The sequence below is a fragment of the Pleurodeles waltl genome, chromosome 3_1, assembly GCF_031143425.1.
Source record: "Pleurodeles waltl isolate 20211129_DDA chromosome 3_1, aPleWal1.hap1.20221129, whole genome shotgun sequence".
NCBI lineage: Eukaryota > Metazoa > Chordata > Amphibia > Caudata > Salamandridae > Pleurodeles > Pleurodeles waltl.
In genome coordinates, this window is record NC_090440.1 from 684,491,145 (window position 1) to 684,512,689 (window position 21,545).

Sequence of the window (21,545 nt, forward strand, 5' to 3'; positions counted from 1 at the left end):
TCTGTCAGCTTTGGGCCTCAGCGCCAGGACACCTCTGGTATTTGTGCAACCGGTTAATCCACTTTCAACTCATCTACCCAAAATGTTAATCTACACCTTAAAATATGTTACTTGTTTTATATCTGATATGTATACATATAGTTCTAAACAACCTCATTCTGACAAAATTTAATTCTGTCATATATTTATATTGTAAGAAAGATAATTAGCGAAGAGGAAATAGCCCCCAACTCCGAGATCCTGAGATCCACAAATATGATGAGGTCAGTCAAGCCTGACTCCTGTGCTTTCTGGGAGGCTGCAGCATTAGGGGTGACCATGGCTGAGTAAAAGTGGAGAAATAAAGATCTAAGGAACCTTGTTTTACATATTTTCTGCATTCAGTTATTTCCCTGTCTTTAATTGACTAAGGTTCTAAGTTCTACAGAAGTTGCTATGTGCTGTTGGCTTGCCTGAATTTTTGTGAATAGGCTCATGTAATAAAATCTTTTCTAAGCCTATGACTTTCTTAGATGGTGTTCATGGCTTCAGATATTTGGTGATGAGTACTGAAGGACTCAGCTCTTCCACCTTGGAGCCCACTACTTGGAGCCCACTGCCAGCTAAACCTGAGTCAGCACACAGGGCCAGATTTTCAAGCTAATAGAGCTGTTCACCTACGAGGTTTGCGCTGTTAACCTGCCTTCTAAAATGAATGCACTGAGGAAACTCCAAGGTATTCTCGGGCAGTCTGCTGGGTGTTGTATCCAGACTAACAACCAGTCAGGTGCAACACATTGCAGTCAAGAGCCATTCTTATCTCCACAAAATGTTTCAGTAAAATGTAGAATAGTCATCTCCCTAAAGATAGCTATGCAAGCCCTATTTCCTGTTGAAATTGCTCCAGTGTCTCCATACCAACTCGACTTTCTTCAGAAATCAGACAACATGTTGTCACATCAACATGGACACCATATTGGGGTTTAAATTATAGCATGGAATTTGTCACTTTTGGACATTATTACTTATAACTGTACTCCCTTTAAATGTGTTGACTGCAAATTGGTGTAATACCAAAGATAAGAAGAAACCTGCGTAATCTGCCTAACATGGGAATTCAGGATTTTAATCACAAATTATTTGTTTGTCCTGCACTGCACTTTCCTTACCATATTTTAAGGATGATGTTTTTAAATTGTGATATTAAGACAGCTGCCCAGCAATTCTTTTTCCCTCCTAAGAATGGAGTCATTGTCAAAAAGTTTTTATATTTGTTAACGTTTTTAAGATGCATACTAACGTGATCTATGTTATTTGCTAAATTGTCTTGTTTTATGTGAACCTGATCTGAGTTCCAAATCTTGAGTAAAAAGATTTACAAGATTTAGCAACTAACAGATTTTGGAGACCATGTGATACTACATTAGATATCAAATGGTGTTCCAGTATGAAAATTAAGGTGCGATTGCTCAGACATCGGAATCCTACTCTGATGGAAACTATTGACAAAACCAAAATTGTTGAGCATTTTATTTCTTTATTCAGAGCTTTGAATCATTAATGTGAAAGTGAGGCAATGGGCTTTTAAAGAAGTAGAAACAAGCCAAGTAAGAGGCGATACACCTGTTAGCTGGTTTTAAATCAATGGAAAATTATAAGACTAAATCGGAATGAAGCGCGTTTGAAATATTATGACACTGTAAAAGAATATTTATTAAATATTCTGGAAATAAAAAGAAAAATATTATTGAAACACATTGTTTTGGATATTCTACAAGACAATTGCCAATAGTAAATTCTTCAAATTTTGAATGATGCAACTTGTCATCAACTATGAGAAATAATCAATAACAATAAAATAATTATGATAAAAGGTACAGCTTGTCAAATGTATGTGTGCAGAATTACTGAACACATACATTTGACAAGCTGTACCTTTTATCATAATTAAAATGGGTTGTACTTTGTAATTGTGCTTAACTGATATGTGATTATTGCATACACATCTCTGGGAAACACACACTGGGTATTTTTCTAAGCAGCTTTATTAAAAAAAAATGGAGTTGGCCTAACCCTCAAGAGTGTATAATTTGCTGCAAGGCACAAAAAGAAGGGTATTACAAGGCAGGTCAGAGAGTTGGGTCATAAAACTGCCTCAAAAATGCAAGGGGAAAGGTTCTGGAAGGTCAAATGGAGTTAATTCATACAATAAGGACACATGTATATGCAGTGTGTCTTATGTGCATGTTGCATCTTTCAAAATTTGCCTGGCTTCGGGAAGTGGTGTGGTACAAAAGAACATTTTTCCAGTATATGCATGAAAAGAAATAGCAGGCAGAAAATGTCTTTGGTGCAGCATTGCACTGACTCAGTGGTGAGCAACAATAGTTTAGTTTTTGGTATAATTGAAGATCCTCAGATTCATTTGAAGGCTGAGATTACTGAAAAAGAGAGTTATTTATCTTCTCAGAATGGTCAGTGTATAACTGATGAAGAGTACTCATGTAATGGAGTGAGCTGCCACATTGTATAATTGCAACTGATAATATTAAAATATAGGTTAATGCAGTTCTCCATTCACCATTATTTGGGAATTTATTTTAAATTTTGGAAGGACAAAAAACTGGGACCTAATAATATAAAGGTGTATGGGTGTATAAATACAGTAGGAAACAAACCAATATGTTTCACTATTGTTTTTCAAGATAGTCATATAGTGGGAAAGGCCTATGTGGCCATAAGAGCTAACATGTTTTAAACTGGTGCCATCATGGAAGAATGGGAAATTTGCTGAACTCAAAAGCTAAGAATTCGATTTTTTTGTATTGATGTGGAGGATATGCATAATTCATGTATGAAACATGATGAGGCTTTAGAGTACTTGCTAGGTAGACATGAATGAACTGGGAAGAGTGGTTGGTCTTACACACAAGACAGAGTTTAAAGAGGGTGCTAAGCCAAACACTAACTCAGGAGCGCGCCCACGATTACTAGAGAAGAGTTGTCAAAAATGTTGAGCGAGATATGTGTAAGGGGTGATCGAGCCATGTGGATGTCTCAGACTGTATCTGTGACCGTTTGACTTAAAAAAAATTATTGTGTTTTGAGTTCCTGTGTCAACCGTAAATTAGTAAGGATGATTTTGGTCGACCGTCAACCTTTACTTCATATTCAAGACCTGTAGCAAAATTGGACGGGCTAAAGTTTTCACCGATTTACCCCTTCACTCTGCCTATCGGATTGTGTTGACAAAGAAAGTGTGAGACATCTTTACCTTTATTACCCCTGATGATACTTGGATATACCCAAGTGCCTTTTTGGGATGGCCCCCATTAATGAATATTCTTTTTAAGGACATCAAGGGAGTGTTTGCTTTTCAGGATGATATCCTAGTGTATGCACAGACTGTAGAGAAACAAAAATCAGATTTTGGATAAATTGTTGGGAATTTTGCAAGAGAGGGGTATGACTCCGGAAGTGGACAAGTGCAAATACTTATCTGAGAGTATCAAATATCTTGATCATAAAATATATGTAAAGGAGAGAGGACCCAATATGACTTACTTAGGGTTATTAAGGAAGTGGCCAAACCAGTTGACAAGGACCAACTTTGTGAGTTTTACTCACGGTTTGTAGAAAATCTTTCAACTCTGGTTTTCCCGTTGAGGTCTTCGGTAAAAAAAATATGTGTGTTCAGATACCTCTTCAAGGTATCAAAAATGCCATTGTGAATGCATCCAGTTGTGCCCATTTTTGGAACTGTCCAAAATCAAACACACTTAGGGGTCGATTACGGCTTCAGAGGACGGAAAAGGCTGTCCGCTGAAGTCCCGAAGGTCAGGTTGCTAACAGTGCTGCCACCTTCCTGCGTGCCCCATTAACAGTTTCCTGTTGGGTTAGCGGGCGGAAACTGTGTTTCCACCCACTGGCCCAGCGGGAAACGGCCTACAACATTGACATCAGCTCATAATAGAGCCGGCGGCAATGCACCAGCACCAGCACCCGTTGCGATGTTCACTGTCTGCAAAACGGCCAGGAGGGCCCCATGCCTCTGCCAGCAGTTACATGGCGGTGTTACCGCCATGTAACCGCCGGCAGAAAAGGGACTCGTAATCCCCAGGGCAGCACTGCATGCATCGCTGCCTCTGTGGATTAGGCCAGCACCCCCAGTTTTCCTCCACAGGAGGGACTGGCGGTGCTGGCGGTCTGACTGTGGCACAACCGCCACAGCCATAATGTGGCTATTGGACCGCCACCGTGAACCTGGGGGTCTCAAGACCGCCAGGATCATAATGACCCCCTTAATGTCAGTAAATTTGGACTGGGGCAGTCCTTACTCGTACTAAAGCAGGGAAGTGGGTCACTATAGCTTTTGCTTCCAATATGGACCAATATTAAGCTGAAACTTAATATTCTACAATTGAAAGAGAGATGATAGCTTGTGCCTTGGGAGTTGAACATTTTGTGACTTTTGTATGTGGCAAGATATTTACCATTTCACTTATGAGTAGCAATGATGCAGTTAGGCATTGTGTAGGCAGAACAGGCATTGTCCAAATTATATGAGTGCAGTTTTTTCAGTGGCTTTTATTCCTAGATGGGATAATGTAAGAGCATATCGTTGTTGAGATTATTTATGCAATAGAAATGCAAGAGTAAAGTAAATGATTAGGGAAGTTTGTAGTTGAGTCTCTCCAAGATTCTGTTTTTGGGGTTAAACAAGACATTAATGAAAATGTTTGGTTAAAGGTTAAAATGTCACAGGAAGATGCCACCTTAAGGAATTTACAAGTGTTTATATTTCATGGAGGTCATTCCACATGTTTTCTTCTGCCCTTATTATTGTGCTCCACACAGTGTCACTGGTTTTACTACATTTGAACTTCTAAAGGGGAGAAAGCCACACACTAGTCATAATCTTCAATGGTTTACAGGGCCTTTTAAGCCAATTGTGTTGGAGGAAATACACAACATTATTAAATGGAAAGTTCAATCACAACAAAAGAAAGACAACTGTACATCCTCATAAGGTCGCAGATTAAGAGAAAGGGATTTTATGATTTTTTTTGTCTAATTTCGTTAGGAAGGGTGAATCAAAATTTTCCAAGATATTCAGGATTGTAAGGGTGGAGAAGTCTGCAGTGCAGTGCTTTTGAATAATGAGATGTGGGGTATGTCTCGCTTGCTAAAGTAAAGAACCAATTTGAACGGGTGGATGATGGCAGATGTGAGGTGGTTGATATGAATGAGGCAGATTTTCCCAGTCTGGGTAACTGCAAAAACTACTTCTAAAGAAACCATTGACCATAAGCAATTTTCGCATACTTGCCTACATTCTAAGCTAGTGCCAGAAGCCCTGTGGGGGAGGGAAAGTTGTTTCCCATTTGCCATAGTGCACTTTATGTTTTGTTAGAGTTGTTCAGTCCTTTCTTTCCCGTAAGGGGTGGGGGCAGTGTGTGACAGATTAATGGGATTTCTCTAATTTGTTATAGAACCTTGTTTTTCGTGCATTCTACATTCTGATCTTTGACTGTCTTTACTTGACTTTATTATCTTTTTGTGGCTAACACGCAATTGTGTGTGGGCTACTATAATAAAGTATCTTCTAAGCCTGCTCATTTCTTGGAGGGTGTCCATGACTTCACAAGGTGGTTATGCCATTCCATACCCTGGGCCACCAAACACTTATCTTAACCTTTGTTGGCTGAAATTCCAACCACAAATCTCAAACTGCAATACTTTCCCAATTTACACGATAAAGGCCCAAATTCTAAATTACCAGATGCTCATACTCCAATCCGCAGCTACTCAAGAGCACAATCGTATACCTTCTAATGTTTCACAGGTTTGCTTTGAAGCAGCCAGCACACAATAGCAGTGAGGATGACCGTGTGATTTCCATAGCTAAGTATTTAAGCACAGTCAATGTGTGTTATCCCACTGAAAATCTAGTACAACACTGATAAGTGAAAAAAGCTGCTTGTCTCACCATAACCCAACATGGTCCTCTTCCCAGTGCCAATGGTCCTCAAGACAGCAGCAAAACACATGACTTCATGAGAGAATACAGCGTGCTTTTCTCCTTGATTAAAACAGGCAGGAAAAACACATGCAGCCTTCCTCCACCCACTAGATCAGTAGAACATAAAGCCAAGAAGTGTAGTAACATTACAAAGTCGCCAAGTAACAAAAATAGACAGGCTAAATATGGTTATAATGCAGAGCCACCAAAACAGGAAGTATTACACAGCCAAAGTGTGTTGGACACTACCGCTATGGGAGGTGGGATTGCAGAACCATCACATGAGGCAACAATAAAATGTCAATAAGTATGAGTGACATGGCAAAGCTACGAAGTGGGGCATAAGTCCTTTCCCCCAAGTGAAGTGACTTTAGAGAGTCACAAAGTGAGATAGTAACACAGTGCTCCCACGTGAGTTGATGGTAAAGAGAAATAAAGTTAGGTTATAACAAAGTGCCACCTGATTAACTATTGAACCGTGTTTCTGGTAGAAATGCTAGTTTCCATAAACAATGTACCAAAGGGAGATGTCCAACTTTTTGTGCGGTCCTTAAACCTGCCCTTTAATTGTTCCTAATTTAGACAAATAAAGGAACAGAGGTGAAAAATTAACCATCTGATCAGGTTCGCATAACTACACTATGCAGTGAAGCCAGGAATGGCACTCATATCTCAGTCACACAGATGGCATTTTGGGCAACAGGTAACAGCTTCTCCAAACAGGGGGCTGGACTTGATGATACAGAACGCAAAAGGCACCTAAGTGGCAAGCCTTGGAGTACGATGCCTACATGCAGCAGGTGACTCTCACGGTATGGGCCATCAACCACCCAGCAGAGACAAATACCAAGTAACATCTGCTGACAACAGGAGAATCCGCTGCACAGAGAAACAAGCATGGGCAAAGCCAATACGTCTCACCTATGTGAGATCTATTGGCTTTGCAAATGTTTCTTAGCCATGTCACACCATGACTGAAAGTACAGAAAAAGGCTCATTAACACAGCCAATGTTGACCATGTCATAGCGCTTTTATATTTTTTACTTTTAGACATGCTGCACTGAAGCCAGTGCTGTTGTACAATATGGCTAAAAAGACATTGACAAAGCCAATAGATCTCACATAGGCGAGACCTATTGGCTTTGCCAATGCTTGTTTTTTAAGTTGTTTCATGTAGAGCAGGTTTTGTCTGTACTAGACAATAGAGAACAACACCATGTATCCCAATGGTGGAATACTATTTCTGCCCTTTCCGAGGCTATGGGGAGATGGATAGGGACAGCTTGTATTTAACTGCAAGAGTACATGGTTTTCCGTCTGCTAAGCTTCAAGCTTACTGGCACTTGCAGTAAAATCCAATCAGACCCCATAGCAGGGAACCTTGGTTTTGCATCCCGTTATTGTTTTCATCTGTAGATATAACTTATTTGTCCTGGAGTTGGACACAAGCCTCAGCAATTCCCCTTGTAAAAGAAAAAAAAAAAATACAACACAAAAATTCCAAAACATGCCCTCTATTTCCCTACTTCATTTCTCCCTGATGTTTCTAAAATAATTGAGTCTTTTTTTAGCACAAAACTATCCTCCTACCTGGAAAAATGTCAAAGCTTGGACTCTCATCAATCCAGGTTTAGGCTTCACTTCACTACCAAATCGGTACAGCTGTCAGTTCTCAAGGACATTCTGTGCTACAGGATGCTATGCACACTGCTGCTCTCATTCTACTAGTTCTGTCAGTTGCCTTTGACACTGTCTCACACTCCATACTGACTGATCGATTCATCAAAATTGCAGTGGGGGGAAGGCCCATGACAAGATCAAATCCTTTCTTTTCGACTGTGCTCGGGTGGGCTATTTACCCCCTAATCGCTCAGTTGTTAAAGCTCTGATGTAAGGAGTGCCTCAGGGCAGCTCTCTCAATCACAGCAATTTTAAACTGTATGTGACCCTTCTGACCTCTTTGATTAGGTCCTTCCATTTGTCTTTTTCCCCTTACATGGATGATACTCAACATATACTGAGATGAAATGGCAACACTTCATTAAAAATTGTCCAGTTGCCATAGCAAACTGGATGAATTATATCTTTGTCTCAATTCATCTATGACTGAAAGCCTCATTTAGAGTTATGCGGATCTGTACTCATCTAAAACATGACATGTCTCCCGCCCGCTTTTTTAGAAGTGCATTTGTGATAAGGCAGACGGGATACAAGTCACATTTGTAATGGAGTATCCGTATGCCAAACTCTAAACCTGGCCCTGAGATTATAGTTTCTGTGCCTCCCTTTTTAGGTTTCACCTCCACATGCATGCTTGCGTACTGTGCTTGCAAAGTCTTTTGTGGATAAGAAAAATATTAAAATGGGATTAGAACCCGCCCCTTACTTATTGGAACTTACCATTAGTTTAGTCCAACATCACTCTGATGTACGTGCATCTCATTGGCCAACACGTTGTCTACACAGCGTCCACTTGTACTTCCACTCTTGCTTTGCCATTTAGCTTGGACCAAGTACAGTTTCCAGTCACTGGCTACTGGCTAGTGGCCAGTGTCTTTCTGCTGCTTACATACCCTAAAGGTACTTTTTTTTTAACTATTTGCCTTCAAACACTCCATGAGAGAAAATCGCGAAGCCGTCTTCTCTTCACTCTGGAGTTCTTCCCACATCATCACATGGCCAGGAGCCATCCTGACATGGTTTGTTAGCCAATGGTTAATAGTTAAGGGCTCAATAGTGTCAGGAATTGCTGCAAAGTGAGCGGTAGTATCCACCTGCGCGTGGCACGTTAATGATGGAGTACAGCGCTACCAGTGAGGTTGAAGCAGACTTTCTTCAGTTAGCTTTTATTTATTCATGGCTGCGATCTAAAGTGTGCCTTTGGATTGTTAAAGCTGCAGTGATGTTGAGAGGGACAAGCAGATGAACACCCCTCCTAGATGTAGTTGTTCTAATATTTTTGTATGGAGAAATGTAGTTTGGTGTTCATTTATTACACTGCATAGTAATAAAACCTCTTTCGATTTTATGTTGAAGAGCTTAGATTGATGTTTGAATGATTTTGCCTGTCATTTCTGGGAATTGCTTGACAGCAGGATGCATTGCAATCAAACCTCAGATGAGCATAATAGTACGGCAACTCATAGTAATATCTGCTTTTCTTTTATTGCCGCATGTGCTTGAACAAGCACAGACTGATTTGCAAGTATGTTTAAATATGTGTGCCAGCGTTTCAGGCAGTATGCCAAAGATATCGGCTTTGTGAAGGTAATAACTTGACATAGTTAACTTTGGGTCTACTTTGTATTTATCTCCCATTTGTAGCCTTTGTTCAAAAATGGCTAGTACAATGTACGCTGGATGCTTTCAGAGATGTGGGGTCCTTGTGAGTAATTCAAAGCATTGTGGCCTTTATTGTTTCTTGTATGTATTGTTATGCAACATGTCTGTGCATGAGTTAATTACATAGCTCTTAATTTTAAAAAAAATATTTCTTTACTGCCTTTATATTTCAACATGACATATTGTAGAATAAAGTTACAAATGACCTTAATGTGGACTATCAATGTAATTTCCCAACAATAAACATAGGGGGGAATGAACGCTGGCATGAGAAATCTCAGTTCCTACATTACAGTTTTAGCAAATTTGTGTTTCCATTCCCATGAACATAGTGTCTTGACCCCACACATCCATTCTATACAGCTCGGAACTGGCTTAGTGTCTCGAAATCTGAAGGGCGTGTACGTCTATGCTAGCCTTGTGTATAGTCACGTAACATGCTGCATTGGGCACAGAATATTTCAATTCTCTACCATTACCGACAGAGGGATCAAAGTGGTGCAGGTGCAGGTGTTAGTGGTGTGTAGAGGTCTGTTAACGTGAGCTCCCACTGTGCCGCAAGATAATTCTTGCGCAGTCCTAATATATCCTCCTGCCGGAGGGCCGTGCACTCTGCTCTCGCCCAAACAGATAATGAATGTACCCATGCTTCATATATCGGGGGTTCAGTAGACTGCCGTTTACGAGTTATAAGGCGTTTGGCTACTAAGAGCCCCAGGTCCAAAAAGCAGGACGTTGCCTTCCATTTCTTACCCCTAGGAAATAACCCCAGAATGCACACCTCCCAAGTCATTAATAAGGGGCGGTCTACATATTGCCCGAGGCGGGCATGGATTGAAGTCTATTAGGTACTCAAAGTGGGGCATGACCACATCATGTGTAAGAAGTCTGCCCCTAGGCACTGACATCGCCGACAGACCGCGTCTGCACGGTTAAAATATCTGTTAACCTTATCAGGGGTGAGGTAGGTCTTTTGAGTGATATAGTATTGAATGAGTCAAAAGTGCATATTACTAGGAACATGTTTGGCGGTTTCCAGTAGGGTTGCCCACTCCCTATCTGTGAAGGGCTCCCCCCTATTTCCTTCCCATCTCCTTCAGAGAGCTATCAGTGGGCCAGATGTATGGGGATGCAGAGAGTCTGCTAACCAGTGTATTAAGTGCCTCCCAAACACATGTAAGTACTGAATTGTGGGTGCACCCGGGGCTCCTCCACAACGTCACCCCACGCATGTTGCAGGGTATGCCTGAGGGAGTTGCAGAGCATAAAGGTACCTGGGTGTAACCCAGTAGTTTCTATCAGTGTGTCATTAGTGTTGAGAGTGCCATCTGTGTAAAGGTCCCCCAGGGTATGTATTTCCACTGCATGCTAGGCCACCAGCTCTGCGGCTAACATACCACCCGTACCACATGGTGTCCCCAATAACGGTACGGCTGGAGTATTGGGCGTAGTGTCTCTCGTGAGGTAACAACATCTTCGGACACAGCGATATGCTAGGTTTAACAATACAGTTGTCGCTGCTGTGGAGTTAGAACAGGAATAAAATGGGTGTTGTAACTTACTCCGTGGCCACGCTTGAAGGTTAGTGGCTGTGTCTACCAATTGTCTCGAAGAGAGGCAATGAGCTACCCTCTGTAATTGTGTGGCTAAATAATAATGTTAAAAATTCGGCCGTGATAAACTCTCTTGATTCAGTGGGCGATAAAGTTTAGGGAGGGACACTCTGCAGCGGGAAGCACTCCAAATCAAACTTCGTACATCACGCTCCATGGATCAAAAATATGAAGCAGGAATGTATAATGGTAGATTTACAAAGTAATATAATAGGCGAGGTAGTATTATCATTTTAACAAGAGCAACCCTACCCACAACAGTCAACAGCAATGTTTTCCAAAACGCCATCTGGCGTTGCAGGCCCGATATAGCACTCATGAGGTTCCCGTCACAGAGATCCGACTTTGCATGGTATACCTGTACACCTAGGTATCTAAATGTGGTAGACTGCCAAGCTATGTCTGCGGGTATAGACGGGAGGAGGGAGCCAGACACAGTAGGCGATAATGGGAAAATACAGGACTTTGCCCAGTTAACTCGCAAGCCAGAGATCCTCACGTGTGTTGAGTAAGGGCATTATGTCTCCAGGAAAATTCACGAGATCTCTAATATATATTAGAAGGTCATCTGCGTATAAAGAGACCGCATGGCACCCATCTCCCAGCGGTACCCACCAGTCTTGTCCCGCTTCGCACAGCTCCACTGCCTAGTGGCTCCCCCCAAGGTTAAAAAGGAGGGGAGAAAAAGGGCATCCCTGCTATGTGCCCCTCATAACTTGAATGGGGGATGACATGAGGTGCTCCGTTCTGTTATGGGCCAACGGGCATGTATACAACAACTTCACCAACTGTATGAAATGAGGGCCAAACTCATATTTCGGTAGAGCTACTAAAAGGTAAGGCCATTCTAGAGTGTCAAACACCTTCCCTAGGTCTATCACTAGGCAGCCTGCTTGTGACCAGCGTTGGGGGGCATAGTATAATATGCGAAAAAATCTACGCAGATTTACGGATGTCGTGTGACCTGGTCCAAAACCATTTTGATCCTCATGGACCAGTGATGGCACCAGGGGAGCCAGTCACATTGCAACCATCATGGCCAATATTTTATAATCCGTGTTCAAAAGTGCCTGTGGTCTGTAAGAGTGGAGGTCAGTAGGGTCCTTATTTGGTTTAAGAAGGGAGACAAACATGGCTTCCCGCAACGTAGGTGGCAGGTATGCTAGAGCTAAGGACTCCTCATAGAGAGTAAGCAGTTTAGGCGCTAGTTGGGATGTGTATGCCTTATAAAATTCTGCCGGCAGCCGATCTGGGCCAGGTGTTTTGCCATTTGCAAGCGACTGGATGGCTTCCCATATCTCAGACAGCAGAAGGGGAGTGTCTAGTTCCGAGCACTGCTCAGCTGTAACCCGGGGTAGTGATATTCCTGCGAGGAACAGATCAATATCCATTAAAGGAGGAGGAGAGATAGAGCTCTATAGGGATTCATAATGAGTGTGAAATGCTGCATGTATCAAATCCTGTGTGTATAACAAGTAGCCAGACAGTGTCCGAATAGAAAGTGCTAAACTAGGGGAAGTCTCCTGACGTATTAATCGGGCAAGCAGAGCACCAGCTCTATCCGCCAGTGCATGTGTATTGATAGAGTGTGCTGCATAATTCAGGCATCGTATTCGTTCAAGGAGCTCTGAATGTGTTTTATGTATGGTTTGTAATTGAGATAAGGCAGTGGGGTCCTTTACCACTTCTGACTCAGGTTGCAATAACTGCCGTTCTACTGTGGTCACCTCCTGATCCAATTGCCTGCACACTCCGATACCGAACCCTATAAAGCGGCCTCACAGTGTAGCCTTGAACACGTCCCACTGTACTGAAAGGGATGATGATGTGCCTGCGTTAAACTCAAAGTAACTAGTAATTTGTTGGCCAGTTGACTCGCGGAACGCTGAGTTTTCTAACGTGGCAGGTTGCGTCCTCCATGTAGGTACAGAGGGCTGGCCAGTTCCACCCCAGTCTAGTTGAAGGTATTGGGGGTTGTGGTCAGAATGTGTACTGCCCTAGTAATTAGTCCCTACGACCGCTGGAATCAGGGTGGCTGTGCAGAGCAGCCTGTCAAGTCGAACATGTAAATCATGTGGGGCTGAGTAGCAGGAGTATACTCTGGCTTCAGCATTATGATGTCGCCAGATGTCCATCAGCTGCCAGTGATGCAACCAGGCCACAAGAGAGCGAGCATTGGATATAGCAGTAGTACGTGTTAAGGGTGGGAAGGACCTAGATATGTATCCAACACACAGTTAAAATCTCCCCCAATGAGCCAGGGGATATAATTCCAGTGTGCCAGTAATCGACTGAGTGTGTTGAAGAAGAGAGTCTGAGCTACGTTGGAAGCCCATATGTTACCAAGGAGGACTTGTCGGCCACTAAGCCGACCTCGGATAAATACATATCAACCATCAGTATCTGTAACCTGTTCCAGCAGTTGGAATGGGACCCCTGATTGGATCCATATCAGCACCCCCCATGCATAGGACAAATAATTAGTGGAGTATACCTGGCTGCGCCAATTTCTTCTAAGCGTGTCTACCTCTGAACTCGTTAGGTGAGACTTTTGTAACATGGATATATGGGCATTGTTACGCTTCAAGTAGGAGTATATGGCATATCTGCATGCAGGAGTGTGCATGCCCCACATATTCCGTGTCATTACATTAATGTGCTCCATCTTGCATAGGACTAACATACGGAGATACTGCGCATGTTCACTGCATAAATGACAGTGATAATGGTGTGTGTGGGGAGCTGAGCGACGTATGGTAAGGAACCTCATGAATTGCATAGCGCTGAATAGGGGAAAGGAGAGGTAGCAACAAGTAACATATTGTAACAAGAACATAGTGAATACCAAAAGGGCAGCACACTAGATCCTGTGACTGCCAAAACCAGGTGATATCAACTAAATCAAGAGAAAAGGTATTCTTACAGTAGGGACGACCAGTTGAGGGCCTACTAAATACAGTAATATGGGAGGTCTCACATTTGCCACCTTGCAGGTAGTCCAGCGTGCACGACCACAGTGGGATCATTATACATTAATAACAGGTGCAATTGCACAGGGATAGAGGTCCCAAATAGTTTAAAAGTTGAGCTCAGATAATAATGTCTGACATCTGCGGGGTGATGTTCGGTGGGCCATTCGAGCTCCACATAGATGGCCAGGTGACAGCAGAACTTTCTCCATCTGAGGAGTGGGAGCCCAGGTCATCCAGGCTGGAGCAACGACCCAAATTTGAAAGGGCGGCCACCCACTTCAACGCGCTGTGCCTGGTCCTGTTTTTTCTGTTCTAAATCAGAGACCATGGAAAGGCTCACCCCCGCTCGTGTCCTCTTTCAGTTCTGCCCCCTGCGTCGCCATCATGCGTTACCACCTTCTGATAATTTCAGTCATGGAGATTGAGTGGCACCATTATCGGGGCTCTCAATCCAGCGCCATGCCTTTTCAGGAGTAGGAAAAAAGTGTGTGTTGTCAGCAGTTGCCACACGAAGTTTAGTCTGGAAAAGAAGAGAGTAAGTGATTCCCATTTCACAATGGCGCAGCTTTACTGCCAGGAAACTATTGCGTTGTTTCTGTACAGCAATCGTGTAGTCAGGAAAGAACATTACTTTAGCGCTCTCCATCTGCACCTCAGTCATTGAGCGTGTCTCTTTTAGTGATGTGTCTCTGTCACAATAGTGAATAAATCTCACCGCCATCGATCGCGGTTTAGCACCCACTGGAGGACGCCTTGTGGGCACTCTGTGTGCCCGTTCGATGGAGAAAAAGCAGGAAAGTGCACCCGAGGGGAGCGCAGCTCGCAGCCAGGCTTCAATATACTTCACTGGGTCGCGTCCCTCGCCTCCCTCCTGCAAGCTGACCAGTCGCACATTATTTCTGTGGGATCTGCCTTCCGCATCTTCCGCCCGCTGCTCCAGTACTCGCAGTCTGCCTGCTAAGTCCTTCAGGGAAGTTTCCAGGCTCTGCACTCTAAGTAGTAATGCTTGAATAACTCGTTCCACCAGTGTTACCCTGTCTGCCAGCTTCCTATGGTCTGCATGCAGTAGGCTCAGATCTGAGGAAACCGTGTCTATTTTGGACTCTAAAGAGGTCAACGTATTTTTAATAGCCAGTAGCACTGCATCCCATTTTTCCTCTAGTGCGTTGGAGCGCTCCACGCCTCCCATGGCAATTGACGATCTCGACGGGGATCCCTGGTGTTGTGGCAATGAGATTACTCCGTGCGTTCTATGCCCGCCCCACCTCAGGACCAATTCTGACAGGGGTTCAGTAACCACAGGTCTGGGCAACAATGGTTGCAATGCCCCCAATAAAGTAACCAGCTAGAACATCTCCCAGTGTCCAGTGCCGCAGGTACCGCACATCCGCTCCTGTAGGAAGTTCTGCAGCACGTGTTTAGCAGGGGTCGGGTGGTCCAACTCACGTGGTGTCACTTAATGGTTCCCACTCTGTAGGGCATCTAGGTGTCTCGTCGCGGTGTCCGGCATCACTTTTACATACTCAGCATCAGCATGCCGATGCCATAATGTGCCCAGGGCTCACCAGCATCACCTGGCCGTGTCAACACCGGCTACGGGCATCCGCACGTCTTCCCCGCAGCTTCATTCTTCGTGGCAGACTCACCTTTAGCTGCCACTGTTCTCCACCCAGTGAATCCGACCCCTGGGCCTTCCTCCGCTGCAGCAGGAGGCCTCACCTCAGCCCCCGTGCACACCGAGGCTTCACGGCCCCTACCTCTGATGGGTGCCGGCGATCCCGCTCAGGATGATCTGTGCCGCCCTCACCTCTCGAAGCCTCTGTGTCTGGGGCACCACCACTCCCCTCCACCATCCATGTTTCCCTCTGCAATCAGGCATCTGATCTCAGGGCAGTCATCAGTGCTCCATTCTCCAACTTGCTCCTCGGTGCGCCATTTTGTGCCCCAGCCTCTGTTGCCAATGCAGGATATTTTGGACACTTTACGGGCACCGCAGTATGAACTGGAGCCGGTGCTCGATGCCACAAGCTCTCAGCACCTCTGTCGCACCTTGTCTAGACCAAGACTCACTGTGGTGCAGTCGCTTTGGTCAGGATAAGCGGGTGGCTTAGTGGAGCTCCACTAGTAGATGCCCGCCATGTTGGCTCATCAAGCCACGCCCCCCTACATAGCTCTTCATGACTGCTATGTATTTCTAACCCCTTTACAGTTTGCTGGCTCGCACATCTGTAAACATGAGCATCCAAGAACATATAAAATATGCCAACAGGAAGAGTAGCACGCCCAAAGGCTATTTAACACTAAACACAGTCTTTAAAGTTTACGTCCGAGAAGATGCAGGCAAAGTATTGTAATTCCATTTGCATCGCATTTACTACCCCTGACAAAGTGTTGATGGGCTTCATGGGAGGTAGGACCCTACTCCGGAACCCAAGGTTAGTCATTGCTCGTGTTGGGATGATTTTTGTAGAAGCAGGAGAAAGATAACAAACGTTGGAGGGACTCTTTAGGTCAGCTGCACAGCTCCAGAGTATGGAGATGTTTAGATGTGCTCTAGCCCCGAAAAGTAGTCTTCTAATGGCTCTATCCAAAGTATATTTAAAAAGTACCAAAAAACCCGCAATTATTCCAACCTTGTTAAGCACATAAATAAAAGTGTATTATTTACTCCTTAAAACATCTAAACGTTTGTCTTTTGACGAACATAACGTCAATTAAAGCAAAGCAGAATTTACCATGTGGTTCAAAACAAAAGTCAATGAATTATTAATTTGTTCAAGATGGTAAAGTAGAATTTAGCACGAGTTGTTGAAACTATGAACTTGTGAAGTGCAGCCAATGCCCAGACAGTGTTACCACGTTAAAATGAAAATGACGAAATAATGAAGTAATACTATTAAGAAATATGCATAATATACCTTTTCTTGCTGTATATTTTACTCAACTCTGCTGCATAATTTGACCCTCTCTAGCCACATAATTCCAGTGGTCCTAATGATTCCTTAACTCCTAAGTGAACATAGGTGAAACCTATTGGCTTTGCCAATACTTGTTCTGGAATTCCAGCTGGTAGCCTGCAGAACTGAGTCCGGCACCCATGCCAGCTTTATCTGCCCAGAACGTAGGGGTTATCTTTCATAATTTCAAAGGAATGCCTCTGTTTGAGTAAACTTTGCTCCATAGTTTAATCTAAAGAGGATCAACCCACATAACCCACACACAAGTGTATCAGAGAGGCATCCTGCTTTGTCTTTGAGTATCACCTTCCAATTGCTGAATATTTTTCATCACTTCAAATTAGTTTCATCACTATCTGCCTGCAAGTCAATTCAGATCAATAAAGGCCACATTGCATAGCCTGACAATTGATGCCTCGTTACTCAGCTGAGCTCCTAGGATTATAGAGTGGGACAAAGACCCTCCTGCAGGGAGGCCAAGTTGATTTGCAGCCTTGGCATGCACAAAGACCTCATTCATAACCAAAAGCTACGTAGGGATGCACGCTTCTATATTTTTATATTTTCACTTTATTTCATCTTGATTGGAGTTCCTTGCACAGACCAGCACCTCGGGTGTGGTTAAGAATTGAGCTGTTACAAGGTACTCCAAAATAAAGCAAAGTACTTCTCAAGAAAGTCCTATGTCGTCTATCTGGTCTTGGGATGCTGTTAGTGCTCATGTACCAGATTCAGTCTAATTTAGATGGTGGGAGGCAACAGAAAATCCTCTGTTTTCTGGGTAAGTGTTCTAGCCAGAGGACAATATAGTTAGGGGATTCTGCTGAAGTATTCTCCTCTGAATTTTCTGTTGCCACCCTACTCTGAATTCTGTTTCTTTTGTGCTCCATCAGAGGCTTCACCAAAGAGTGTGACACACCCTTACAATGCTTTGTTCTGTGTTGTGTATGTTGGTTGCAACAGCTATATTTTATTACACTCTACTATATCCCACCTTCTGCAGTTACCACAAGTCACTCATTTTAGGATATAAAAATTGCTGAACCACATTCAAGTATCCTTTTATGAAACAATCATCTTCCTTACTCAAATAACCAATAAAATATGTCCTGTTAGGTACTCACCCCGTGGGTTTTATCAGCGGGGTAGCTCCTAATCGTAAAATCAGAGGTCCCTTTGGATTTCGAATCTTCTTAATGGAGGGAAGTTTCAAAAGTGAAAACCTCCGTATAAGGTTAAACCCTGTGCAAGAGAAAAAGAGCAGCACTGAATGTAAAACAGAATTATAGAATTTTTCTTCTAGATAAGTAAAATACTTTAATGAGCTGTGCAGAGTCCCTTGTGACCTGAAAGGATGAAAAGTCTCTATCATGCGATCATAAAAGCCAAGAAGTCAATTACACGTGGGGGATGGTAAGACACAACCTGTGTGATGTCAAAGGTGTTCTTTGCACATTGAATCAAACGTTATTTTATGCACCGGTGGGCTGCCTGAAATAAGCGTTTCCGCATGGCTTTGTATTTTCTTCCAGGCAAGAAACACCCTGTGGAGGTTATAGTTGGCTTATGTGTTCTGAACAATTGTTTAATGAGCAACGCTACTACAGAGGAGTGCAGTGTTCAATCCTTTAAGGTCAGTGATGTGACTGACTATGCTAATAGCTTACTGGATATTTAAGTAGTCTGCAGAGAGGTACCCTCATGCGCTAGCTGCCTTGTGAAGTTCTAGCCAACGTTATGAGTGTGGTGAGACGGATCGGCTGGAGCACCATTTTGGTATCAAGTTCACTAAAGAGTTACACTTTGCTTGTGGTGTTTGAGATATATTGGACAAACAAGCGAGCATCATGCTATGTATATGTAACGTTGTGCTTAGTATGTTCTGTGGAGTTATAGTATGTGATATGCACTGTGATATCAGAGTGGAGATACATGCGAGCTCTAGTTCTGTCTTAGATTAGTATTTTGGAGGCTGAAAGGCTGCTTTCCGTGTGGTCTTTGGCACAGCGTAGATACTGGGAGAAAGAACGGTATTGGGCCCGCTTGAGTACTTAATGGAATTTGCTTGAGGCAGTACGTTACTTGAGCTGGATATGACATGACAGGCACTACATAGGCACTTCAGTTTCTTCATTAGTGTGGTGGAAAGCTCCGGTTGTACATTCCGTTAGTGAATTGATTCTGCTAGGGAGAAACCTGCTAATATTTCTATGGTTATTAATATTGCATGAGCTGTGTGAAAGATGGGTGTTGGTACATCTAATATCTTCTGTTTTACTGCCAGTGCTCTGGTAGGTTTTATATCTAAAGATTTGTTACTTGTAATTGATAGTGTTTCATTGTGGAAGAGGTGTTTTATTAGTTGTACTGCTAGTGAGGAGCTACATATTGCCATCTGTACGACCTGCAATGCTGTGTTGGTTGGTTGAATGTAAGTGCGCTGTTAGTACATATAGGCTTTCGTTGGTGTTGAAATTGAGGGTTAGTCTTATGTGGGTAATATTTGAACTGTATTATAAGGTTGGGTGGTATCTAGAGGGTTCTGTGGTCTTTGTTGCTGTTTGAGCGATATTTGCTGTTCTCACAGGTTGCAAATTGCCAGCCAGTTTTCTATTCTTGTGGGCATAGAAATGTAGCATCATTAAATTTTAAAGTATCTGTTCTGTGTATGGTCTTGTGATGTATGTTATGCAGTTTCATTTATTAGATTTGGTGAGGCGGTATATTTCAGTGTTTTGCACTAAGGGGCACCTGCTGCCTTTATGTCCTTTTGTGTAGTCTTGAATGTGTGATGGTGAGATGCAAATGTTTCCCAAGAATCCTAATCCCACAAAGGCATATTACAGCAACCTCTGTGGGGAATATCTTTTCAGCTTGGAAAGTGGCTGGTGCACCCTGCATATAATTATTTATGCTAATGCTTTAATTAAAGGCTATAGACTGGTTCCGTTGGCCAGCTTGCTATCATTCCCTTCAAAACTTCAGTATAGACCTGGCAGCAGCAGCTGGCTTGCATTTACAGTGGTGGGGCAGGCGGATGGAGTACAATAAAACAATTTCTTTTTTAAAAAGGCACTTATCTTCACATTGTCTTCACGGTGTACTCCTCTCCTCTCGAACACGAACCCAGAACCTACACTAACCAATCCTGGCGTTGCCTCGACAGCATGAGAGCAGCATCAGGATTAGAGGGAGTGGCCTCTCTCAATGCTTACAGCAGAGCTGGAAGCTTGTGATTTCTCTATCCCGGCTGTCTAAGGACAGCTGTGCCAGAGAAGTTTAAAGCACGCATGTCAGGCATGTCAGGCTGGCCATTGCAAGACGGCCGGCCAAAGGGAAATGCACACTTTAAACTAAAGAGGAGTGCTCCCTGCTGCTGCCAGTCAGCAGCTATTGCCCCACCCCGTCCTGACACTTGGTTCAGGACGGGGTGCTGAAAAATAAAATGGAAATAAATAAACTTTAGAGGAGCCGCGACAGAGAGGTGGGTGAGCCAACTGGCTCTGGCTCAGCTCGAGGTCCTGTTGGAACCTCAAGCCTATACCGAACCAAGCTTTCATGTGGCTTCTACAACTGCCTCCCTTTATCCAGGATGTGGCATTAAGGCCAGAGCTACTGACTGCAGAACTGGGAAACCAGGTTTGAGTCTCGGCCTTGGATCAAAAGCTTGTGATTCTGGGCAAATCACTTAATCACCCCTCGCCTATAAACAATGCATGTGACCTTGCGTAATGCTGGTGCTTATGTAGAGCGTTCCAATATCTTAGGGGAGAATTTACACTATATTTTAAAAAATGTAGAAAATGCACTAAGAGTTAAAAACAAAGCCTTAACATACAGAAAGACAAATGTATAACCATTTACTGGCTGGTTTGTACACAGTGAAACCTGGATACATTGTGACTTCCTCACATAATTTGTGTTATATAAGGCAAATATTTTATCTGACCAAAACGTTTTCTACATTATTGCGTAAGAACGCACTTTCAAATATGTGAGTTCAGACTTCCAGTTGCACAAAACTATCACTTTTAATAAGGAAGCAGTGCTATAAAGGTAAGAGCCACAATAAAGAGCTGTGCTATAATGTGCCCTATTAATGTCAAAGCTTCCATATGTAAAAGAAATGCACCTTTTTTGATTTTCGAAAAGATTTTATAATATTTTATGCAATGTTTGTTGTATAAGTTACATAGAAAATATTTTCAGGGCTTGGCTCATGCATGTGCTCTAAGATCTGAGCAAGAGCCTTTGCTTGGCTGTGTTTGTGCTGTCGTTGTTAATTTGTTGACTCACCCACCTCTACTCCAGGAGTACAGTTACTCTACACTGTAAGACCAGATAAACACTTCTAGCAGTTGCGACCTGGTATTTGGGTGGAGCTTAAAATGCTTGGCTGAAGCATTTTTCGGTTGACTAGCAAATGTGAAGCAGTGTTTTGGAATAGTAAGGTCTAGAGCTACTACACAATGGGTACGACGGGGCTGTTGAAATGGGCATGTTTGGAGCATTTCCCAGATGGATAGGCATCCAGGGAAACAGACCTGTCAAGTTTCCCAGGTCCATGAGTGGTGTGCTGCTCCAGTTCAGGTTTTTTTCCTTTGTGAGCTGAAACTTGTAGAATTGTAAATTTTAATATAATACAAGTCCCAGAATTCA

General features: G+C 43.2%; 1 protein-coding gene across 4 annotated transcripts in view; it reads right to left on the bottom strand.

Annotated features, from left to right (window-relative positions):
• Positions 1 to 21,545, bottom strand: part of COL16A1 (collagen type XVI alpha 1 chain) — a 717,464-nt gene that overhangs the window by 541,578 nt on the left and 154,341 nt on the right. For all 4 annotated transcript variants that reach the window (XM_069223294.1, XM_069223295.1, XM_069223297.1 and 1 more), the window contains exon 4: positions 18,011 to 18,128. In XM_069223294.1, coding sequence (XP_069079395.1) covers positions 18,011 to 18,128 — 118 coding nt within the window. The remainder of the gene's footprint in view (positions 1 to 18,010; positions 18,129 to 21,545) is intronic.